This window comes from Arachis hypogaea, chromosome 7 (assembly GCF_003086295.3).
Source record: "Arachis hypogaea cultivar Tifrunner chromosome 7, arahy.Tifrunner.gnm2.J5K5, whole genome shotgun sequence".
NCBI lineage: Eukaryota > Viridiplantae > Streptophyta > Magnoliopsida > Fabales > Fabaceae > Arachis > Arachis hypogaea.
In genome coordinates, this window is record NC_092042.1 from 63,967,844 (window position 1) to 63,994,522 (window position 26,679).

Genomic DNA, 26,679 nt, shown 5'->3' on the forward strand with positions numbered 1-26,679 from the left:
AAGATCAAGTGAGAGATAGAAGTTTGAGAGAGTGTTCTTCCCCCATTCCCTTTACTTTCAGCGTGTTTTTGAGTGTTGTGAGGAGAGAGAGTGCTGAAAACTAGGGTTTTGGTTAAGTTATGTTGGGCCAAGGGCCCACTTTGGGTCTAATTGGCCCGGTTTGGCCCGTTCGGTCCAATCTTGGTCCGAATTCTATAAAATTGGTACCGAAATTCTCGTCTCAATCTCCTCTATCACATTTAGCCATAAAAATCACATTTTAGGCTTTCTAGAATAAATTCTCATTTATGGGTTAATTAGCCGTTAATTAACCGGGTTTTACAATTACTTTACTCAAGTTTTTACTATTTTATATTTTTTATTTATGTAGAACCGATTCTACTGGTTCAGCCAATAATTTATAGATTGAACTAATAAATCAATAAATCAGTTATTTGACTAGTTCGATCATCGATTCGGTTGTGACAATTATGCTTGTAAGCACTTTTACTCGAACTGATTTTGGACATGGTTATAGCAGGGATATGCTATAATGTTTGTCCATTTTGATCCTAGTGCTTGCATCTTTCTATTTTGATTTGTCCAATATGATCTGCTGCCATGCTTGGCCCCTTTTGTCTATAGCATTTTAATATGGGCCTGTAATAATAAAATATTCATAAAAAAAACACTTGAATTTTCAAACTCAATCTTAAATGTGTCTAAAAAAACTCAATCTTAAATATGTTTGTCATGATCAAATTATGTTATTGTTTCTCAAACTCAACACAAAGAGAGGAGGCAAACTTGGAGAAGTAACGGCAATGAGAAAAATAAACTGCCAAAAAATTTAATACTTAGCTCTATGACAAAATATTTTTGTAGTTTTGTACTGAATCTATACCAAAAAAAAAAAAGAAAAACTGATGGCTGTTGGAGGTTACCTTACCAGTTCTAATATATTAGTATTTTTGTGTGAATTTGTTAATATAAGTAATGCTATGGCATTGAAAAAAAAGAATGGATGGAGTAGTAATATTTGTAATTAAATAATCACTTGGTCCTTTGGATAAGTTGGTGATTCAAACTTATAATTCTAATTCTAGCTTAATCAAATGGTCAACATAAAAGAGGAGGCCAATATGAAATCAGGATTTTGGGCAAAACAAGCTGCTCAATCTAATCTTCCAAGTTGGTTTCATTGATTTATAATTTGCCTTACTAAAAGAGTTCATATTTATAAATAGATGGAGAGACATTGCAAATGAAGAGTATAGTAATAGGATCTGCTGGTGTTCTTGAGGGGTGATCAACAACTCAAGGCCAAGGGAGCCTTGGTGTCAATTAGCATGCAATATAATTCTTCTAGAACTATCTGATGCTCTTAAATATGTTAAAGGGTGATTGTTTTGAAGTACAATAAACAATCGTCACGAGTGGTCTTAGACTTTTGTTTTGAGTTTGACTTGTAATAGTAGAGCGATTGAAGAAATGGTGTCTTAGAGATAAGTGGGGAGATATGCTTCAAAAGGCATGAATTCATTGGTACTTCCTTTTATAATAGCATAGATTGTTTATATTATGAGTTATTTTAGGAGTTGTTGACCTTAATTTGCACGAAGTAGTATTTGTGTGATTTAGGAGTTGGCACTTGGCACTTTTGCGATGTTATTGCTGTGACTTTATAATAACTTGAGATTTATAGTTTGTCCTTAATGGTAATACCGAATGGAGTAACTTTCGAATCAAAGGTTTTTGCTCCCTTCTTCATGAGTTCATTGGTCGAGAATGTACGATCTAAAAAAATGTATTTCACACATGCGAAGGAGTTGTTAAAATATGCTTGGGTTTACTCTCCAAATGTTATGGGTTGAAATAATAAATAAGACTACCTATGTATATTTAGAAAAAAATTCTACTTAATCTAACCCTACACAAATTGATAGTTTAAACATATTAGCTCACTTAATAATTAACTTTTTGAAATAATAAAATTCTTATAATAAACTTTGAAAGGCTTTAAAATTTAAAAGATCTATTTCTAATAAATATGATAAATAAATAATGAAATAGTATTTTTTATTTGAAGTAATTAAAAAAATAGTTTTATTAGAAAAATTAAATATAAAAATATATGTTCAAAGAATAAAGATAAAAATGAAACAACCTACTCGAATCACAAGTTATATGGATTGAATCCACTTAAATTATTGATTACGAGAGCTAAAGCAAAATTAAATATTTTTGTGTGACTTAAAATTTTACTATAAACTTTTAATTTTGATAAATTAAAACAATGCAACTCATAAATTATAACATATTTTGATAATTCTATATTTGGTTTATAATAAAACTGAAATAATATGTATGATTTTAATTTAATCTCTTGAACAACACAAGGAATAATAAAAAGGACAAATGGGAGTTAAGTAGAGAATAGAATGTTGCAAATTAAATGAAAAATAAAAAAGACATTTTCTTTTTCCTCCAAATTTAACCATCCACTTTTGCTTTTGTTTTAGTTTAGAGGTATAGTAATGATGTGTACGTCTGCCGCACATTACGAAACAGCCATCTCCGCTCATTATTTTTCATTCTCTTCTTTGCTTCTCTCTTCCCACTTCAACATCCAACCATAAACACAAATTTTTCTTTCACATACATATTTCTTCTTCCATTTGAAAAAGCAAAAAAGAGACAAGAGAATAGTGGAAAGAGATCAAAGAGATAGGTCGAATTTAAATGCAAAACTGTTAACTTTTTTTCACTTTCATGCTTTTCCTATTTTTCTTTGTTTCTCTCATTCTATGTCCAGGTAAATTCTCATATTAATAATACTAGTATTATTATTGTTTTATTTTTCTTAAATTAAATTGTAATATCTAAGTTGTATTGTTATCATGATTAATGTTGATGCAGGATTGTCTATGACATAATACATAAGGGTATATAAATATTGTATTTTGAATTTGGAATTGCAGAATGACTAACAAAACTGATGAATCAATTCAGGTAAAATATCTTAAAAATGTTATTTATTTATTTTAATAATTTTTTTATGCAAAAATTTCTTTGTTCATAAGAGCCTATCAAATGTAGAATTTGGATTTTTTTATATGAAGTATGGTGTAAAGGAATGTTTAATGGTTGGTTAATGACGTCGTGTGTGTGAATTGAAAGCAAAAGCTCATTTTGTTTTTGTTTTTTTGTGTAGGAAAATGATGGTGCTCCTAATCTCGATCCTCAACCTCAACCTGAGCCCCAAACTGGGTCACCAGATCATCCTCTTTTCAAGAGTAGCAGTAGCACTAAGGTAATTATTTGTATTTGCAAAAGTATGAATAATTTTTTTTCCTCAATTGATTGGTTGATTCATTCAAAATAAAACATGGTTTTGGAATGGGAATACATTGGTCAATATGCTTAAGTTTTGTGGTTCATCAACTTGTTCTCATGAAAATTCAGGTAAATTGTAGACTTTTTCATATAAAAAAGGTAGCCCAATTCAAAAGATATAACATAGACAATCTAATTTGATAATTATATTAGTAGTTAATTTCACGGTTTAAATTTACGACTTTTAATTCACATAGAGATAATTTAACTATTGCTCCACTTTTTCTCCCTCCTTGACAACCATGTTAAAATTTTACTTTATAAAAATTGTATTCTAATTCACCTAACACAAATGAGATAAACATAGTAAAAATGGTAAAATTATTTGTATTCAAATGATAAATTTGATTGATTTTTAACAAAAAAAAAAAGTTAGTTTAAAATAAATACTGTTTTTTCAAATTATAATAAGTATACTCAATATCACTTAACAACTGAATTTTTTATTAATTTCTTTTAGGTTTTCAAAAGTGGGCCACTTTTCATATCTTCCAAAGGTATGGTAAACTTCTCTAATTTATGTGATGTAGAATTATTAATTTATTGATTTATTTTAGTTATATAATCCCAATACCAAGAGGTGGAGGAAATGATGATGATGATGATGATGATAATGATAATGATGATGATGATGCACCGAATAATTCATGTTCTCATCCGACCCAAAAATAAGGCTTTTTAACTTTCGCTACTATTAAATTCATTTAATTTGTTTAAATGGAAACACTGAGTAAGAATATATCTAATAAGATTTTACTATGACTAATAATAGTAACAACTTCAAAGGCAAGAAAAACTTGTATATAATATTTATACTTAATATTTTTCAAGGTCATATAAGTTGCCCATATACAATGCTTTCATTAATGCGAAAAAGTGATTTTGGTTGAAATTTTAAATAGAGACATGTTATTTTACCCCTAAAATAAAAGCATGAAATTAATACTCTTTATGTATAAAATAATATTATAATCCCAACTAATCTTAGATGAATAGAAATTTCGGTTATAGAAATGCACTGCTAATCATGTATGCTTTTTCTTTGTTCATTCTTTTTATTCTTTTGATCTTTTTACGATTCAATTGCATTTTATCTTTGACTATAGATAATGATGCTTAACGATACTAGAATGACTAAATTTTGTAAGTCATTATAAAATTACATTGTATGTAATTTCTTTATGTGTAGGTATTGGATGGACATCCTGGAAGAAAAGGTGGTTTGTTTTAACACAAACTTCACTTGTTTTCTTTAGAAGTGATCCAGTAAGTTCTTTTTTTTTTAATTTTTGAAATTGAATGTAATAATCTTTTTCATTTATTTACTACGTTATAATGAGCTCTTACTTTGAGAGTAAAGATAAAATATTAGTTTTAAAATCTCATTTATCTCTTAATTCATAAACTCAAAATAGAACTTAGAACTCGAAATAATAATATCCATCATGGTTAAATTGCTTGAAAGAGTTCAACTCTCAAAAGTACTAATTACATGAATAAAATAATATGGTCGAATCCTTTTATTACAGGAAGCAACTAAAATTTAATCTCCTAATTATGTAGGAAAAATGTATATGATATGATAAGCTTTGAAATTACATGAATGGAAGAAAGCTAAAGGTCTTAACATCTTATAGTTATAGTAAAATGACAAAGTGGGTGATCTTATGTTAGAGTATCCAAATAAAATAAAGTATTCAAATATATTTGTTCATACACACATAATACAATTCACATCTATAAAAACAAATGCTAACCAAGAGTGAAAGTATAAAGCTTACCAGTAGGATAAAGAAAAATGATAAAAGCTACATATTGATATCTGAAATCATAGGCATCCAAGTTTTTGCATCTTTTGATTTACAAATGTCCAGGAGTTCACTTATACCATTCAACTAAACATTCCAGTCTCTATTTACCAACATAGGATTGTAGCTTAGGGTCAATTCTAAGATTCGACGCTACCTAAAACTTTGTTATCCCCGTCCAATAAACGAACGCTAATATTTCATACAAGTTTAACACAAACAAAGAGCATATAAATCAATTAGCATAAAGTTACATTTATAATAATTACAATCAAATACACATATAGACACATGATAAATGTCTGTCATACCAATCATGAATTTATGTGTCGATTATATTGTCATATCTCACAACATCTAGTAGCTATCACCATATATAATTTTTCTCTTGTGCATTTCATAAGAGGAATAACCAGAACCTTGAAGTCTATCTTAAAGGGAGAGCGTCATATCATCTCTTAAAGAAAACTATTTGGGATGCATCCTCGACTAACCTTATGATTAAAAAGGAAAAATCACATATGGTCAATAGAAACATCATAATTTCTCATTATTATAATCATATTCACATCATCATAAAGTCTTAACAAATCTCAGTATCAAATATCAATATTTTATTTATTATCTTAACTTGGCACCTCACCATCATTATCCATATTATTTCCTTCATCATGATATTATCATCGTGAACACATCATAAATATCATGCACGACATTCATACTCATCTACGTACTTTCTTTTTCTTTACACTTTTTACATATCCATCGAGGTTTGGCTTGGACCTTATATATGGCATGTAGGTCTAAGCAAGATATCTAAAAGTTTGTTTTCTAGACTCACAATGGTGTTTTAGAGTGTCCCAAGCTCATCAAAATAGCATTTTCTTATGTACATAAGGTGCTAGCTAGCTAGTAGACCTTCACGTACACTACCTTTTTCTCATACGCGATATTCTTTCATTGCCTTATCTCTTTTCAACTTCTTTTACCAACTTAGAACAATAACATTTGTTGTAATTGATGATTTTGTACAAGTTTAGAACCTTTTCAACTTCATTTACCAACTTCTTTTACTTTAGAATAACATAATCGGCAATATCCTCTCACACATAATTACTGTCACAAAACAAAAAACACATAAAGAGAAAAAATATCTTGGAAATTGTAAAAATTTATGTGAATAGATAGATTATTCTCAATTATATTAGAAAATTTTAAATCAATACATTTTATACTACACTTAATCCTTTTCTTAAAATTACATCATTAGTAGGGTAAATATGAAAGAGAAAAAAAAAAAAGAAATGAAACTAGTGCTACATAAATATAAAATATTTTGAAAACTTAAAAATGTAAGATATTATGAAACATAGAAGAACTATTTTAACTTGTAGAAGATTAATTTACTGACAAAATGCATGGTCCCTCAAATATTAATAATTATTATCCTATAATACCCTAAAGTGGAGACCATTTGATAGCAAAATAATATTTTCGAAGGACAAAATAGATCTCAAGAGGAAAGAGACACTTTAATTTTTTGGGTAACATGAGACACTTACCATTAATATTTGGGAAACTATATGCCTCTATCAAGTATCTTAGACTTTTGGAAATCATACTTCATGCCATGATATTAAAACTTTTATTTTTCTTATAGTGAAATTGAAACTTTTAGATTTAAATTTTTTGGGTAAGTTGATGAATCATTTCTCTCTTTTATTTATTTAAGTTGTAAATTTGTTATAAAAAAAAATATGGTTTGTTAACGGACTTTGCATGCCTTTCGTCATTGTTATATATCAGAATAAAAAAGAAACTTCATCAAGACAAATGCATGCAATTGAATAACATGGCACTTTTTTATGAGGTTTGAAAAGATGTACATTTCTAATTATATTTCTTTATCATACTATATCTCACACAGAATGTTGCTTCTCAAAAGGGAAATGAAGTGAATTTGACCCTTGGTGGCATTGACCTCAACAATTCAGGCAGGTTGGCTTGCTTGCTTTAAACAACTATTGTCTATTCTATTTTTCTTCAGAAACTCACTTATTTTTATGAAGTTTCTAAAGTTTCAAAAATATAATTTGTCATATATTGCAGTGTTATTGTCAAGCCAGATAAAAAACTTTTGACTGTACAATTTTCTGATGTTCATGATGGACGGTCAGTTACACTTAAGGTATTTCTTTTTTTTAGAAGACTATAAATTATTGTTAAAATGTATTCCAAGAATAATTTATTTATAAATTTCATGTAATGATTAATTTTTCTACTAAAGATTTTAGTAAATAATTATTTCTAATCATAAAAAATGTAAGTGCTGATAAAATTAACCACAAAAAACTAAACTAATTTTATATTCATAAAAAATAAATTTCATTTAACAAAAATACACATTAAATTTTTAAATTATTCTTCAATATCTCCCTCAACCTCTTAATTTTGATAAGGGTAAAATAGTAAAAAAAAGAATCCTTATGAAGTTCTTTCCTTCCAGAACTCTTTGGTTACTGCTGCTTCAAAATCCAATCAATAACTTCTTAGAAAAGAGGAATCTTTCATCTTCCAGAAAATAAGAAGTATGAACAAGAAACATAGAACAGAAGAAATAAAAATTTTACCATAAAAAATATACATTTTTTTATAAAATAAGAATACAGAAAAAAGCCACGCAAATGAGTGCAACGATATTACTCTAATAAAAGAAAACAAGAAAGAGAACATCACAAAAAATCACATATGTTTGCTTTGACATCCACTGCTAAACACAGAAAGAGAAAGATTAACAAAAAGAAAAACAGAGAAGGTGGAAAAAGTAAGAAAGAAAAAGAGAGAGAAAGTGGCGACGTGATGAGAGATAGAGAGCAAAGAAGAGACAGAGAGAAAAGCAAGGATATGGGAAAATAAGTAAAAAATTGGAGAAGAGGAAGATGAGAGGGCGACGGCGGATGGGACCATGGCCACCGCCACCGTCACCGTCGAACAAGCTATCTCGCTTTCTCGCTCTCTCTCCCTCTCTCATGGACTCTAAGGATGCCATTGATTTGAAGAATGAGGTGTGGGACAAGTTTTATACATCTTTGGCGACAATTTTTGTGAGATTTTTTATGGGTTGTGATTCCATCTTCTATAGGTTAATTCTGGTTCTGATTTTGGTAGGATTTTTATAATTTAGAAAAATTTAAAGTGGTTTATGAGTTGGAATAAAGGAAGATTATGTCCAAAAAAAAAGAAGATGATAAAAGGATAATTTGATCATTTCAAAAAATTTATCGGAGTCAAACTTTAAATTTAACAATTTGATAATTTTGTTAAACAAAATTCATCTTTTATAAATATAAAATTATTTTAAATTTTTTTATAAAAAATTTGTCAACATTTAATTTTTTTAATGGTTAAAAATAGCTAGCTATATATATCACATTTGTTTTGTAAATTTTACAGGCTGAAACAAATGAAGATCTCTATGAGTGGAAAACTGCACTTGAGAATGCTTTGGCACAAGCACCAAATCCAACTGACATGATAGGACAAAATGGTGTTTTAAAGAATGATCAGTTTGATTCACTTGATAGTTCTTCAGACCAATGTATTATCTTTTTTCAATTTGTATTATTTTCGTTTCAGTTAAACTATTAATATATTTCAGTTTATGATTTGTATGCTTATGTTATTTCTATATACATATAATTATTTTTTTTTAATTGATATTTTTTGCTTTTTGCAATAGTGAAGGATAAAGAATCAAAGAAATACGCAGTCATGGGTCGTCCAGTTTTACTTGCTTTGGAGGATCCTGATGGAACTCCGTCATTTTTGGAGAAAGCCATGAGATACATAGAGGAGTATGGTAAGTTTTTCCCCTCTCTTATTTTTAAGAATTATTTTTGTTCATAATGTTGAAGGTAAAGTAGAGAAACATTCTTTGTTCTATCCAAAATATAAGAGAAAATATGTGATCTTTTTGTTGTAAAAGTACTCATCATTCAACTTAAATCATCATAAAAGAAATTAATATTGAATGACTTTCAACTCAATTTTAGTTCTTTGTATTTTATAAATAAATTTTTTGTAGCAGGCATATTGAATATTTCACTTGTTATCAATATGCATGAAAAAGCAAGTTTAATGTTGTATTATTAAGAAAGAACATCAAAGGCAACAATCAAGCTATTACATCCATTTGATTACTTGGGTTTTATTCCTAAATTAATGAATATAACTAGGTTTTAAATGATGGTAAACTTGTGGTTCACCGACACTAACATAGTCCTTAATATTATAAACATGAAATATATTTTCTAACTTCCTTACCTACATATTTACACCTTTAGTGAATAAAAAAAAAAACTCAAATATTAGTTAAGACACTTAGATCATGTTAGTATGCAATGATTTTTTATTAAGATTAATTAAGCCTATAGTAACTTTAATTTGTTAGATTAATCTTTAGCTGTATATTTTTAAATCGTTTCAAAGTTTGGAGAATGAGTGGTGAAAGAAAACAAAGTAGCAAATATATATTAGATCCTTCTAATAGACATAAAACATTATAGAATCTTGTAAAATTGTGTATATGACACATGTCATTTTATAAGAATCTATCTAATTAATTTTATAAAACAGGAGTCAAAGCAGAAGGGATTCTGCGACAAGCAGCTGATGTTGAGCAAGTTGAACAACGAGTACGAGAATATGAACAAGGTTTGTATTTAAGTTCCTCACTAATCTTATGCGTTAGCAAAATAGTAAGGATTCTTCAAACTTTGCGTGTTACTGGACATTGGCATGTGTCTACGACACTTACACAATCAAATAATTTATCCTGCACAATAAATTTTATAAAACTGTTGAATTTCAACATTCATTATATAGATCAAACTAATAAATTTCATGGATATGCCACATGATTGCAGGAAAAGTTGAATTTTCTGAAAACGAAGATGCACATATTATTGGTGATTGCATTAAGGTATCGTCATGATAAATTGAAAATTTGATTCCTTTATCTTGGTTACACATTAAAATATATTACTTTTTTTATCATTCTTTTAACAAATATCCAGCATGTACTTCGAGAAATGCCATCTGCTCCAATCCCTGCATCTTGTTGCAAGGCATTATTAGAAGCTAGTCGTAAGTATAATTTTGTTTTTTTTTGTCATTATTTTGTATTATTTTTAATTTTATTTTCAACCACCTATATAAAACCTTAAAAGACAAAAATACACTTACTCTCGTTAATGTGAAAGGAACTAAAACTTAACTTTTAGATATTCACAATTATTTTTTATTATTTTTATTATTAAACATGCATTTTTATATAGCTATTTTAGGTTTATTTTTTTAAATTTCTTTGAAAATATTAATAGAAATAAATCAAATAATTCTCTTTTTATGTTTGTGTGGAAAAGAGATAGTTAGAAATAGATGCAAATTGACACATATGAATATGTGTTAAAAGCATATAATATAAAAAAATATGTATAAATTGTATCAGTTATCAAATGTTTATTTAATGTCGTGTGTTATTTATTTATATCTTTTATTTATGACAATATATAAAAATAGAAACTAAAATAGTGTTATAGTGAATAAATAATTCTATAAATTTTTTATTTTTTTATAAATTTAACATGTCAGCACATAGAAAAAAATATTTATCTATATAACCACATTCATATTATCATAGAATATAACATCTATATAATCAACTTAGTATTAAATTCATAATATTTTTTTATATTAAATTAGTTAATTATATAAAAATCTATATTATAAAGAATAAAAGTTCAAATAAAGGATCTAAATTTTAATGTTATATATACACATATTCTATTTATTGAGTAAACTTCATTTTAGGAAAATTTATTATATAAGTTATATATAAAAAGGAGATACAAAAGTAAAATTATAGTGAGATAATGATAACTAAGTTTTTCAGTTTTGTAACTTTCTCATATTAATAACTCATATCAATACCAAATCTATTTCGTAACAATATAGAGAATAATATCATTTTACATAGTCACCTGTATAATACATAGAAAATAACATCTATACAATCAACTTAGTACTAATTTTCTAATTTCTAGCATTAAATTATCTAATTATATAAAAAAAATTATATTATTAAGACAGTAAATTCGTATCATGGATCTAAATTCTAATATTATGTGTTTTATTTGGAGAGCAAATTTTATTCTATAAAAACTATATAAAAAATTATCAAATTAATGTTATAATGAGCTAATAAATCCTATGTTCTTTTGTTCTTTATAAATTAGTCATGTAAACACTAAACTTATATCATAACGCTATGAAAAATAGTTTCTATCTATAGAACTATTTTTATAATATCATAAAAAGTAACATTTACATAACTATCCAAAACATTAATCTCATAATTTTTCACTTTAAAATTTCTAACTATATAAAAAACTATATTATAGAAGACATATGTTAACTTATATTAAGAATTTACATTCTAATATTATATGTCTTATTTTTAATTTTGTTTCATGTATGATGTCTGGTCAATTCTTCAATCATGATCATCATAATCATTATCATCATTATTATTCAACTAACTATTTGAAAGAGTATATTTTATTTTATATTAAATTTCTAATTAATTCATGCAATAGTTCTCTATATGATTATATGAAAAATTAATAGTTTTGACATAACTTTAATAGCTAACAAATAATTCTAACTAGTCTATAGAAATACTTTCATATATATAATTGTATGAGGAAGTAATAATTATAATACAATTCAAAAAAGCTAATAAAATACTCATTAAAAAATCGTGATTCAAATTTTATAATTTTTGTTCACTATTGAAGTTTAAATATAATTTTTATAAATATTGATGCACAATAAGAAGAGATTGACATGTTGGCATATTATAGTGCTACCACTTTAATCTTTTAATTGAAATGTCATTATCTACCTTATCTTTTCAGTAATTTTCTCCAATAATAAAAATATTATACTCTTTTTTATATTTTTATTATGATAAATTTAATAACAGCAACTTCATGTGGATTATTTATTCTCATGTTAATAAAAATCAATGCTTATTAAAACAAAATAATAATAACAAATAACAAATTATATCAGGTGCATCTTTTTTGAAGCCTTAGACTATAAAAAACTAAATTAGAAATGGCTAAATAAAAATATCCTATAGTTGATATAAAGATGACATTAAAAGAGTAAAAAATATTAGCATATTGATCATATTTATGATTTCTATCATCTTATGTTGACATATTATTCTATAATATATATTACAAGATCATTTGAACTTTAACTTTGAAAGTTATATTCATGCTTTTAGATATAAATGGTGTAACACCCTACTATACTTAATCTTATGCTTAAGTCATAAGATCGAGATAGCATGATATTACGACTTCTAAAAGAAATATATATATATATATATATATATATATATATATATATATATATATATATATATATATATATATATATATATAAGGAAAAAAGATACTCAACTAGGAGCCTTGAAAAACGGGTAACAAATTCGCAAACTGAAAAGCGCAACGCTTGAGGAATCAAATTTCTTGCGGGTTAAGAAGCTTAAAAGGAAGTGATAACGATAAATAAGAGAGAAAGAAAAGCCAATAAAACAACATAACTAGCTCCTGACTCAGCCTGCAAAGATAAGGCTGGCCGGAGGATATATTTATACATATAAACATACATAAGTATTCCCAAAATACACCAAAGTACCAAAGTAAACTCCTATCTCTCCCTCAACCTCTAAGAGGAGCAACACACATAAGTTACTTGGAGAGTAAGCTAAATACATATATACACAAATATGAACAGAAACCCAAAAAACATCCAGGAACTACTTCGCTTCAAGATCCAGATGCTTAGCGAGGAGCCTCTCGACCTGTATCTGAAAAACAACAACATAATATGGAATGAGAACTGGAGGTTCTCAGTATGGTAAAAGTGCCACGCATATAATAAATACGGTCCTGAGAATGCCATAGGCAATCCTAGAACTCCGTTATTTAGTTATCCAACTTAATTACTAAACAGAAGCAATGAACAGGGGTAGGTATTCTAAATCTACCTGACTTACTCAATTTCAATCCTAATCTAACACCAAACTATTTTTCCATTTTCTCCATCCCTCCATCATCCATAATGCAACAGAAACAAGCAACCAAACAAGTTCACGCACAAGTAATGAGCAGATAGTACAAGTAGCAAGTATAACAGGTAGCAGGTGGTATATATATCAATTAGGCAAATCCAGGAAATGCATAGCAATCAAAACAAATAAATGCATATGATGAATTTTTATCCTACTGGCCGTGAGCTCACATGTTGGTTACTTTGCCAGAATCCGACACATCTGGTAGCTAACTCAGACATTAGTCTCTAGGTTGCGCATCTCCAGGAGGATCATAAACGAAGGAGAGTGCCTTTCCACATCGAAGGAGCATGCCTTTCCACCTTCTCCTGGAGGATATATGAAGGAGAGTACCTTTCCACATCGAAGGAGTGTGCCTTTCTACCTTGCAACCAGAGAAGAACGTAGGGGAAACAATATGAAGGAGAGTGCCTTTCCATCTTCCCCACACCTGCATCACGACAAGAGAGGAAACTTCCGTCCTCAACTTGCCATATCGACAATTTCGGCCACACACAGTCATTCCCAAATCTCATCATTTATCATCATCATTTCCTTACATTCGTTCTTTATAGCCATAGCAACAAGTATTCATTTAGCTTTACATCATTCCCTTATCATTTATCACGTTTACCCTTTCTGGGTCCTGACCAACCCATTTATCAAACTCTTCTCAACCTTTTTAATATTGAATAATCTTAAAATCAACCTAACTCTAACATTAAATCAATCACATAATACAAAGATTAATCTTTGACTTCTCAGACCCATGACCATCACTAAGACATCCTCGACACTCTATTTTTTTTTGTTTTTAATATAACAAATGATCTAGGAATTGGAAAAACTTTATGTCCAGGTGTTCATCTTGGAATAAGCTTTCTAACAAATCAAAAATCACAATTTTCTGATTTAACTAGCCTCAGAAACAGAGGAGAAACGCTGACTGCTCTACAGTGCTTAGAAACCAGAAAACAGCAGCAGCATATGATATCTAAACTTCCATATAAAATTTAAATTAAATTCAATAGCCTTAAAAATTAGTATGGTTTAACTTAACATATCCAGGTTTCTTTTCCAATTGGTTTCAGGTTAAAATCATTTTTAATGAAGGAGTTATGTAAATTGGAATTTGAGTAACTTTCTAGAGGATTCTGTTTTAAAAGCCAATGAACATGTCCTCTTCCAAGTTCCATAACTCACTCATTAAAACATGGACAACCCTGAAATTTAAATCACAGCTGCCAAGCATAATTAACTTTTACCTCTAATTGGTTGCATCTGAATATCCATCCATAATCAGAAGTTATAAACTCTCAAAGTTGCTGATCTAAGAAAACAGAATTTGGCTTTTATTGTATAACGCATCGTATTTCAAAAATTCATATCTTTAAAACCACAAGTCCAACCATTCTGAAATTTTATGACGTTGAAATAATAGGACTAAAGCTTTATTTAAATATGTTTCATTTCAAAATTCATTTTGAAACATCCGCAGCAGAGCAACAAGTTACTGTTGTTCTAAAAATGATGCAGTAAAATCAGATTCCACGATTACACTTTGAAAATTCACCATAAATCATATATTTAACGAAAAGATCTCAAATTCTCCAGTTCAGTTCTAAATATTCCAAGGTTTAACCAGGACTTGGTTCCACGCAATTCTGATCATCACAGAATTAGTTACAGCATATGCAATACCACCACAACACAACTCTACATCCTTATTATCAAACATCAACCATAATCCATCATAAATAAATACAAGAGCATACCATTAATAACTTTCACACCTCATCATTCCAATATATATCCATCAACAAATCTATTCCAATAACATTACAAGGCTAATAATTAAATACAACAAAAATTCAACTTATCCTATGGTTCCTCTAACCTAAGTTTTCACAACACCGTAAATACTAAATGTGTGAAACTTAAACCATACCTTGGCCGATCACTTAGTTCACCCAAGGCAGCCTTACAACTCAAAATTACAACCCCTCCAAGATCAATCAAATAGCCCCAAAACAAGCCTTAGTCACCAACAAACCTCCAAGTAATCCCAATTCAATTCCAATGCATAAACACCCACTTAACCTACTACTAATACATATATATATGTTCCAATTCAGTTTTCCATTACAAATATAAGATTGAGCTAGGGTTAGGGTGTTCTTACCATACCCATATATGCTCAATAGCTTGAGCCCACAAGTTTCGAAAGCTAACTTGAACCTAGAACACAAAAATTGGACAAGATTCACCATAGGTTTTCAATTTCACCAAAGAAATAGGGGTAGACATTCTAAAACAAAAATAAAACTTACTGATGAAATTGATCTGACAGAAATATAGAGCTCGACGCGTTGGCCGCGTGGCCGCGATGGCCGCGTGGCCGCGAACGGTGCGGCGATCGGAGCTCGGAGCGGAAAGTTATGGTAGTTTGATTAAAGAGGCTAGGGTTTGGAAAACTCTCCCTTTCCTCTCTTAATGTTACTGTGTGGATCTATTAAGTTGGAGAAGAAGGAGACGCTGATTGTCTCTTTAATAAAGACTTGGTTGGGTCCGGTTTAACCGGTTCGGCTCTTCCAGTCCGATTTTGGGCAAAAATTTTGAAATTGATATCAAAATTCTCGTTTCGACGAGCTCTATCCTATTTTAATATTAGTTTTACATTTTTAGCTTTTCTAATTAAAATTCAAATTATTGACCAATTATTTACCGATTTTAGCAGGCTTTACAAATGGACTTTATTTTAATGTTGACTTTCTTTTATTATTAACTTACCGAAACAACTAGGAAGTGGACGTGGTGCCAACAGGATTTCTGCAATGCGTGCAGCAATATATGATACTTTTCCTGAGCCAAACCGCCGTTTGTTACAAAGGTAGTTTGTCAATTATCTCTTTTCTTTAATTTTTTATTGTTTTTTTCATTTAATATTATTAGAATAATTATAAATATGAACAATATTGGTTTAAATTAAATCTTTTATGTTTTTGAAACAAATTGTGTTATGTATGTTATATTGGGAATAATTTATCTATATTTATCTAAATTTGATGTAAATATGGAAGCAAAATTGCACATATACCTATTTAGGAGATATAGAAAATTTGTTGAAGATTTTAATCCATCATGCATCAAAACCTTACAAGAGAGCCATAAAACTAAAAAAAAAAGTAACACATTAAATTATTGTTAAGAAAAAAGTTACATATAAGGATAAATGAACAACAAAAAAAGATTGTTATAACTTAAAAAATGACTTTGAACATTTTGAATCCAACATAACGTTAAATCATGTGTTGTTAAGGTGCTCACTATCATTGTCTAGGTCCAATCATATTAAGGGTTGTTTTTAATTTAAAGAGTGTCACGGTTATGGCCTGATATGCAAGATTAAGAGCATACTCCTTGGACATGTTAATAATGATTTACCATCATTTTATAAATGGGTATTGCACTTAGTCGTTTGATAATATTTGAGTGAAATGAATGATATTAAGTATATCCCTCAATAGTCAAGTTAGTTTAAGTTGTTACACTTTTGCTAAATTAAATAACTATCTAAACAATATATATATCAACATTTTTTTTGGTCAAAACTTCGTCTTATTCTATTTATGCACGCACATACATTGCCTGATTCAAATTATTCATTCTTTTTTTGTACAGAATACTCTTGATGATGCAAGCTGTTGCGTCATTCAAAGCTGTAAACAAAATGAGTCCGTCAGCTGTTGCTGCTTGCATGGCACCATTGCTTCTTCGTCCTCTTCTAGCTGGAGAATGTGAAATTGAAAATGATTTTGATGTAGGTGGTGATAGTTCTGCTCAACTTCTACAAGCTGCTGCAGCTGCAAACCATGCTCAATCTATTGTTATTACTTTATTAGAAGAATATGACGCCTTCTTTGGAGTAAGTCAATCATTTGATATTATTTTCTTTGAACCATTTTGTATTCGTAATGATATTGCATAAACTCCTTAGAAGAATGTATGCATATTTTATTAGATTATTTTTTAGTTCTCTAATGTACTGTCTGTACTTAATGAAGGAAGATTGCGTGTCCCCCGGACCAGATATGTACACCGATTCAGATGGGAGCGAAACTGGGAGTGAGGAATTTACCGATGATGATGATGTGTCATATGAGGAAGAATATGATGATGATGAGGAAGGTGAATCAATAGAGGGATCTGAACTTGATGAAGAGGATGATATTGGTAGTGAAACTGGTAGTGAAACTGAAGATTCTGTGAAGAATGATAAAGATGATGATAAGGTATGAACTATTTATAAATTTTTTATGAAATTTAACTCATAAGTCTTTTTCTCTAAAACATAACATAGCAATTGCATCAAATAAGACTACATTTAGTTTACAAAAATGTTAATATATTATGAGTTGTATATAACTCAAGATGAAGTCTAAGTCCGTTAACTTTGGACTAGAAAGAGTAATTTAAGATCTTAATTTTCAAGAATATAATGGAGAACGAATGTAAATCAAGATGTTACATATGTGGTGTAAATGCATTCAAAGACTAATTTCAAGGGTATAATCAAAAATATATTTTCAAATGTATGATCCTTTGATAGCTAGCTAGAATATTGGGAGAATTTTTTATTTTTTTCATATTTTCATATTATGTCATATATATGCCAAAACGTATTACTGCATCCGAAATTTAATAGCAATCTAAAAACTCACATTTAAGTTAAATTTTTAGTTTCATATTATTAATTATTTAAATTTACATATCTTACACTTTTTTTCTTGCAAGTAATATGTGAGATTATAATTGTATGTATTCTCCTTCCCTTTTATTTCAAGATAAAATTAAAATGTCACTTTGTATAAATTATATAACTCATGCTTCATGCTGATTCTTATACGAATCAAACTCAAAAAATTATATTGGAAAAGAAAAAAAAATTAAAGAGGGAAAGGAACATGATGAACTCCTTGATTATTTTAGTTTTATATGATGTACAGGTGCACAATCATTCAAGTTCAACTTCGAAATCTTTAGAGGTGAGTAAAGATCATAAAGTTCAAAAGATGTCATCGACTAAATTTGAACAAGCAGTTCCTCAACAAGAAGATGCCAAAAGAAATGAAAATACTTGTGAAAATGAGTCTAGTAAGCCTCCTAATGTAGGAGGAAAACTTTCTAGGGTTCGAACTACAAAGAATGAACACAATGCTCCTATCCCACCACATATGACAAAATCAGCAACTTTAACAAATGTCGCAGCACCTCAACGTCCTACTATGCTGGGGAGAACTTCAGTAAGTAAAATTATTAATAAATAATGATGTCATTATTTTTTATCTTGGTTACTTTTTTCAGTTAAAGCTTTCATGTTTATTTGAAGATTTATGAATTTATTTATAAGAATAATAACTTCAGGATCATGTACTTTTATGTTAGTTGCAAATTTGTAAAATCATTTAGGCATATCAATCACTCATAGAAAAGTTATTATATTGTCAAACTTAAATAAGATTTATATTCCTACAATAAAATTACGATTGGAAGATGCAAGTTACATAGAATAAAATATTAAAATATATATATATATTAATTAATAACAATAAAGAATTCAATTGAAATTGTTATATGAGAATTATATTAAGATCTTTTGATAGTTATAATATATTCTTAGTTATATATATTATAAACTAAAAAACTTTTGTGAAATGACCTTCCTACAAAGAATTTTTAACAATGTGATTTCTAAGAATGTGATCTTAAATCCTGGAAAAAAAGTCCTATAGTTTCTTAATCCATTTTTTAGACTTTTTAAATTGAGTTTGTTATACAAAGTTATTATTCTTATGTATTGTATAATATGTCTAGGCAAAGAAAAATCTTTCTATGGAATCCATTCAGTTCATTGAAGAAGATGATGAGTAAGTGATTTATATTAACTATATCAAACTCTCTTATACAAAGTTTCTTCTTATTATTACTTATTAACATGTTGTAGAATGTTATTTTCATTATGGTTCAAGAGAAAAAACTTTTAACATAGATACAAGTATATAGTATACATGAAGGTAAATATAAAATCATGTAACATAGTAAGGAAGGCCAATAGCTAAATAAAGTATCAAATGAAGTATTTTATGAAATCATTTCTCTTGTTTTTATTTTGAGGAAATAATACTATATGCAAAACTAAATGGCTTATGTAATATTTAGAATAAACAAATTGATTGAGACTTAAACCAAAATTCATGATATTTATAAGAATTAAAATCTTATTCAAACATTTTATATATATCATTTTAGTTGTATTCTAAATTATATGATCATGCCTTTGTCTGTAATGTTATTTGAAATGATTTGTGTTCATTACCATACACAGAGTTGGAATTGAGAGGCTTGAAACTATTAAGACAGAATTGCAAAACCAAATTGCAGATGAGGTTCGTATTTGATTTTTCTCTAGTCAGACTAACCTTGCTATATGTATACTATATTTTTTTTCAAAGCTAGTTTTCCATTTTACATTCTCATAGGCAAAAGAAAATTCGAAGCTATTATCTGATATGCAAAAACGAAAAGAAGCCTTGCCAGAGCATCATTTGGCTCTTGAGCGAGAGGTAAGCCCATTAAAAATATGGTAATCCTTTTACCAACTGTGCTCTTGTATTAATAAATTTTTGTTTTCTCTAAAATTTATTTATAGGTTGTTATCTTACAAGAACAATTGCGAAAGGAGAAGAGTTGTCGAACAACACTTGAAGCAGGACTCAAGATACCTCCTAGACCCTTATCAAAATCTGATATTGATGAAAAGGTTAGTCTATTAAACTTATGTAACATTGAAATCTAGGATAAAAAATGTTAACCCAAAATCTCTGTTTTCAAATATACTTAAATATAAACAGAATTTACCCCATATAAATCGATTAAAATTTAAACTTGTATTTTGATATTATTACTGGCTAAACTTTCAAACTTAAATCAATTTTGACTAAAAATAAAAATAAACAACACCCAAATATAAAAGAGTGTAATTTGAATTAAATTAAGAATAACTCAAACCAATAATCTTCATGATCTTCATCTAGGATAAATAATTTATTTATATCTTCTTACTATAAATACATGTATAAAAATACATCAAGGTGATTTTGTCTTCATCTCCATTCTCATATTGATCAAAATATTCACTAATTATAGATCTTTAGCAATTTTACACATGATACCACTTAAGTAACTAGTTTTATCCTAATTGTCATATTAATCCTTCAATTATAGGAATATATACTAAACTCCTAGTTGTGTAGATGATGTCACACTTGATATCGTTGCACTTTGTAAAAATAAGATATTGACTTCTCTTAGAATTTGTGAAATGTGACACTAGTCTCTCTTATTACTAATAATACTAGAGAAGGTCAAAGTCACCATGAGAAATCAAGGGAGACCTTTGGAAGGATCGATTGTTTTACCATACAAAATATAATGCACAGATACATATAGATCATAAATATTAAAGTATAATTTTTTGGGAAAAAATAAATATATGACATAACAAAAACTTAATATAACATACAAAAAATACAAAATTTGTATTAGACATAAATCGTTAAGTGTATGAGAAGACATATATGATCATTAACATTTGAAAAGTCGTTGAGAATATAATACAATGATATTATCTATCTTCTTAATGTGAGATATAAAAAAGAATAAAGAACTAAGATAAAAGAGAAAAAGTTAAAATAGCACCTATTGTTTAAAAAACGATAGAATTTTGTCTTTGGTAGATTAGACATGTAGGAAGAATATCAACAAGGCATCCGATTAGAATCATGGATTTAGATAGAAGATAAACAAGTGACGTAAGGTAGAAAAAGACCTAAAAGTACCATACACAAAGTGGTCAAAAGAGATTTATTTATAAACAATTTGACTGAATGATATATGATAGAGCATAGTAAATAATGGTGTCATTTGATTCATATAGCCAACTACACCTAATGAGATAACACTTTGTTATTATTATTGTATTGTAGAGTATCCATATATATTAGTATTAAAAAAAGTTAAAATTTTTAATTTACATTTTGGAGTAATTGAAAATGTGTGAAATTTTTTATACAAATTATTATTAGACATTATAACAATAACGATTTAAAGTGTTATTGATTCATAATTTAATATGTTTCATAATGAACTAAATTCTTAATTCTTAATGAGACATTTTTTGTAGATCATGTCAGATCTTGAGGAGTTATTATTAGTAGAAGAAGATCTTGCCAAAATAAAAAGGAAGCTTGATGAACTTAGGGTACGACTTAGTTTACTTGGACAGGATTATAGTTCTGTGCAGGATTCTTCCAATCAACCTCAACATATAATAGATCTTGATATGTATGTTAAACACTTCCTTTGTTTACAATATCACATATCAATCAATATTAGTTTTTTTTTAATGAAATAATTTTGGATATAGAAGGCTTTTTGCCACTTCAAAAATAAAATATATAAATAAAAGGGCGAAATTGTATATAATTAAAATATATCTTAATAATAAAAATTTATTTGCCAGGAAAAATACACAAGACACTGAAGTTGCAGAGAGGTCAACAACAAAGGTAATCCAACTTAATGTTAAAAGAATAATTTATTTTTTAAATTTAGGTTGGATGAAATTAGCAAAAATGTTCACTTATGACATATTTCTTCTTCTTAAAAATAGTAACAATCTAATACCAAAATAAAGTTATCCTTTTTCATAGCAAATTTTATAATAAAATTGTATCGTGTTTACAAAAAGTTAAGCATAATATGAATTTATTACTTGTTGAACCTAATATTTTGTAATTGTATCACAGGACACTAAATTTGGGAGAGCAGAATCTAAGAATGATATAAAGCATGAGTTAAAACATTTGTCTAGCAAAAAATCTAGTTCTAAGAAATATGATGCTTGGAATGAAGTGAGTTTCACAATCTTACCTTAGATCTATATACATATCTTTACTTACTTTAATTAATTAGTTGCTTAATCAACACTATAGTAGGACAGCCATTTCTAATTATAAACATGTTTAGAAATAATTTTAGAAGTCTCTCTTCACAAAATAATTTTAAATTGATAATTTTAAATTAACAAATAACCTACAAAAGAAAGCATTTTACATGAATTGTAATAATTTTACCAATTTAACTTTAACTATCAAATATCATATAATAATGTAAACAATCATCCATACTCATTTTTATAATTATACCACTTAAACTAGCTTTTTATTATACATTTCAAAATATAATCGATTATCGTAATACTATTTTTTAGCTAAAGTATCAAAACATGATTGTAGATTATACAAATAAAAATTATTGAAAAAGTTTAATCTTTAAGCATCTTCAAATATACTATAAGTTGATATATCTTGACAATAAATAGATTTTAATTGCTTTTACTAACTATTTACACATAGTATGGTTATCATTAAAACTTAAGTATTGTTTAAAGTTTGAAGTTTTAAGGAATATTTTAAATTATTGGACTTATGATAACGACTAGGTAAGGTTAATAATATGTCATAATTTGATATGATTGATAGACTTATTGTATGAAATGTCTTTACAGCAAACAACAAATTCACAACCTGCCAATGCATTGACAAAACTGACATCAAGACTAAGCTTTTTGAACGATCGTCGAGAGGTTAACAGCTCTTCGAATAAAGTAGAAAAGATTAAAGGAGGTGAACTTCACCCACCAATAGCATCTCCAAAGAAATCTCGAGGATTTGAATTTTACCTACCACTCACATCCACAAGCAAGAACCAATATGACTTTCACTTGCCAATTTTATCTCCTAATAAGAATAAAGGAGCAGAAAATCTTCAAAATCCGGACAAACTTAAAAAAATGGGAAGTCAAACAAGACACCGACACTCTGATAAACAAAACCAATACTTGAGAAGAGGAATGTCAGAAAGCCATCATCAACCTTATGATTCAGATAATGTTCAGTAAATATAATAGGAGCTTATTGGACATTGGTATCATTCAATGTTGTTCCTTTCCATGTGTGATATTGGTAGTTGTCATGCCTTTAATAATATAATGTCTATTTATGAAGTAGAGTAATAGATGATTCTCTTGTTTATCAAAGAAATGAATTCATTTACTTTATACTATATGATGTAGGAGGAATAGTTCAACTATTCTCATTAAAGTCTAATTGTTTGTAATACAATTATATGTTCATTTTTTAGGTTCATGATCATCATGTTAGTTTTTCCCTTACACTATTATATTTGTAATTATAATAATGTTGAGTTATATTTGTTACTTTGAGTTTTGATTCGTTAATATTAGCATATGACTAATATTATAACGGGGTGAAATTAGAAAGTATGGAACTATTTTGTTTTTATTTTGGTATTTTATTGTAACTTGCAAGGCTAAATCTTGTTGATGAATAATTAGTATTAGTAGTGCTAATTTATTTGTGTTTTAGCCAGAAATTTTTAGTTTGAATGTTGATCAATTATCATTGTTTTGTTCATGGCAACTAAATAATTGTAATTAAATTATATTATTAATGGCTTTGGAAGCATAACGTTAGGAATAATATGGAAATTATCATGCTTATGTTATGTATAAAATCTGCAAAATTAATAAATAATTATTCAATAATTAATTATTATTAAAAAAATTAGAAAATTAAATTTTATAGTTTAAAAAAGTAGAAATAATTAAAATATGAATTTTAACACTAATTTTAAAAATTTTTGGTCCAAAATTGGGCTGTTAAGTCAAACCGGTTGAACCGAATCTATAATGGGGCAGGCCCAACCCAACACCCACTTAAATGAAGAACATAGCCCTCCTCTCCTTAATCAAATGTGAAGCACGCTGAATTGGGAAGGGAAACGGGGAAGAACACCAAACCCTCACACCAAAAATTCAATTACGTACTTGGTGGACGAAATTGTGATCACTACAACTTCGCACAACTAACCAGCAAGTGTACTGGGTCGTCCAAGTAATAAACCTTACGCGAGTAAGGGTCGATCCCACAGAGATTGTTGGCATGAAGCAAGCTATGGTCACCTTGTAAATCTTAGTCAGACAAACTCAAATGGATATGGGTGATATACGAATAAAACATAAAGATAAAGATAGAGATACTTATGCAATTCATTGGTAGGAATTCCAGATAAGCGTATGGAGATGCTTGGTCCCTTTCGTCTCTCTGCTTTCCTACTGTCTTCATCCAATCCTTCTTACTCCTTTCCATGGCAAGCTGTATGCAAGGGTTTCACCGTTGTCAGTGGCTACCTCCCATCCTCTCAGTGAAAATGTTCAACGCACCCTGTCACGGCACGGCTATCCATCTGTCGGTTCTCAATCAGGCCGGAATAGAATCCAGTGATTCTTTTGCGTCTGTCACTAACGCCCCGCCCTCAGGAGTTTGAAGCTCGTCACAGTCATTCAATCATTGAATCCTACTCAGAATATCACAGACAAGGTTTAGACCTTCCGGATTCTCTTGAATGCCGCCATCAGTTCTAGCTTATACCACGAAGATTCCGGTTAAAGAATCCAAGAGATATCCACCCAATCTAAGGTAGAACGGAGGTGGTTGACAGTCACACGTTCATAGGTGAGAATGATGATGAGTGTCACGGATCATCACATTCATCAAGTTGAAGAACAAGTGATATCTTAGAACAAGAACAAGCGGAATTGAATAGAAGAACAATAGTAATTGCATTAATACTCGAGGTACAGCAGAGCTCCACACCTTAATCTATGGTGTGTAGAAACTCCACCGTTGAAAATACATAAGAACAAGGTCTAGGCATGGCCGTGAGGCCAGCCTCCCAAAGTGATCAAAAGATCTAAAGATCCGAAGATTCCAAAGATCAAAAGATGAAAATACAATAGTAAAAGGTCCTATATATAGAGAACTAGTAGCCTAGGGTGTACAGAGATGAGTAAATGACATAAAAATCCACTTCCGGGCCCACTTGGTGTGTGCTTGGGCTGAGCATTGAAGCATTTTTGTGTAGAGAAGAGTTAAACGCCAGCTTTTGTGCCAGTTTGGGCGTTTAACTCCAACTTTGGTGCCAGTTCCGGCGTTTAACGCTGGGATTTCTGAGGGTGACTTTGAATGCCGGTTTGGGCCATCAAATCTTGGGCAAAGTATGGACTATCATATATTGCTGGAAAGCCCAGGATGTATACTTTCCAACGCCGTTGAGAGCGGGCCAATTGGGCTTCTGTAGCTCCAGAAAATCCACTTCGAGTGCAGGGAGGTCAGAATCCAACAGCATCTGCAGTCCTTTTTAGTCTCTGAATCAGATTTTTGCTCATGTCCCTCAATTTCAGCCAGAAAATACCTGAAATCACAGAAAAACACACGAACTCATAGTAAAACCCAAAAAAGTGAATTTTAACTAAAAACTAATAAAAATATACTAAAAACTAACTAGATCATACTAAAAACATACTAAAAACAATGCCAAAAAGCGTACAAATTATCCGCTCATCACAACACCAAACTTAAATTGTTGCTTGTCCTCAAGCAACTGAAAATCAAATAAGATAAAAAGAAGAGAATATGCAATGAATTCCAAAAACATCTATGAAGATCAGTATTAATTAGATGAGTGGGGCTTTTAGCTTTTTGCCTCTGAATAGTTTTGGCATCTCACTCTATCCCTTGAAATTCAGAATGATTGGCTTCTTTAGGAACTCAGAATCCAGATAGTGTCATTGATTCTCCTAGTTAAGTATGATGATTCGTGAACACAGCTACTTATTGAGTCTTGGCCGTGGCCCAAAGCACTCTGTCTTCCAGTATTACCACCGGATACATACATGCCACAGACACATAATTGGGTGAACCTTTTCAGATTGTGACTCAGCTTTGCTAGAGTCCCCAATTAGAGGTGTCCAGGGTTCTTAAGCACACTCTTTTTGCCTTGGATCACAACTTTATTTCTTTCTTTTTCTTTCTTTTTCTCTTTCTTTTTCTTTCTTTTTTTCGAGATTTTTTTTTGTATTCACTGCTTTTTCTTGCTTCAAGAATCATTTTAATGATTTTTCAGATCCTCAGTAACATGTCTCCTTTTTCATCATTCTTTCAAGAGCCAACATTCATGAACCACAAATTCAAAAGACATATGCACTGTTCAAGCATACATTCAGAAAACAAAAGTATTGCCACCACATCAAGATAATTAAACTGTTATAAAATTCAAAATTCATGCAATTCTTTTCTTTTTCAATTAAGAACATTTTTCATTTAAGAG

At 29.1% G+C, this 26,679-nt stretch overlaps 2 protein-coding genes across 2 annotated transcripts; both read left to right on the forward strand.

Annotated features, from left to right (window-relative positions):
• The first annotated feature begins 2,961 nt into the window (after positions 1-2,961).
• Positions 2,962-17,666, forward strand: LOC112701538 (rho GTPase-activating protein REN1). Its single transcript, XM_029288175.2, has 14 exons — positions 2,962-2,991; positions 3,194-3,292; positions 3,836-3,872; positions 4,565-4,641; positions 7,111-7,181; positions 7,293-7,371; positions 8,637-8,781; positions 8,923-9,042; positions 9,819-9,896; positions 10,109-10,164; positions 10,259-10,328; positions 16,171-16,258; positions 17,050-17,293; positions 17,433-17,666. The coding sequence occupies exons 1-14, from the start codon at positions 2,962-2,964 to the stop codon at positions 17,664-17,666; spliced, it is 1,428 nt and encodes a 475-aa protein (XP_029144008.2).
• Positions 17,667-18,380: 714 nt separating this feature from the next.
• On the forward strand, positions 18,381-22,075 carry LOC140174383 (rho GTPase-activating protein REN1-like). The gene is made up of 7 exons (XM_072198831.1): positions 18,381-18,671; positions 19,243-19,295; positions 19,754-19,814; positions 19,908-19,991; positions 20,078-20,188; positions 21,611-21,771; positions 22,042-22,075. Exons 1-7 carry the CDS (start codon positions 18,441-18,443, stop codon positions 22,073-22,075), a joined length of 735 nt encoding a protein of 244 aa, XP_072054932.1. The 5' UTR covers positions 18,381-18,440.
• Positions 22,076-26,679: the final 4,604 nt, after the last annotated feature.

Excerpts from the sequence above, each read along its gene's own strand:
- LOC112701538 (XM_029288175.2), top strand. The coding sequence starts at position 2,962 with ATGACTAACAAAACTGATGAATCAATTCAG. Across the intron at positions 3,293-3,835 it reads AGAGTAGCAGTAGCACTAAG|GTTTTCAAAAGTGGGCCACT; the intron begins GTAATTATTTGT and ends AATTTCTTTTAG. Across the intron at positions 17,294-17,432 it reads AATATGACGCCTTCTTTGGA|GAAGATTGCGTGTCCCCCGG; the intron begins GTAAGTCAATCA and ends TACTTAATGAAG.
- LOC140174383 (XM_072198831.1), top strand. The coding sequence starts at position 18,441 with ATGTCATCGACTAAATTTGAACAAGCAGTTCCTCAACAAGAAGATGCC. Across the intron at positions 19,296-19,753 it reads TTCATTGAAGAAGATGATGA|AGTTGGAATTGAGAGGCTTG; the intron begins GTAAGTGATTTA and ends TACCATACACAG. Across the intron at positions 20,189-21,610 it reads AATCTGATATTGATGAAAAG|ATCATGTCAGATCTTGAGGA; the intron begins GTTAGTCTATTA and ends CATTTTTTGTAG.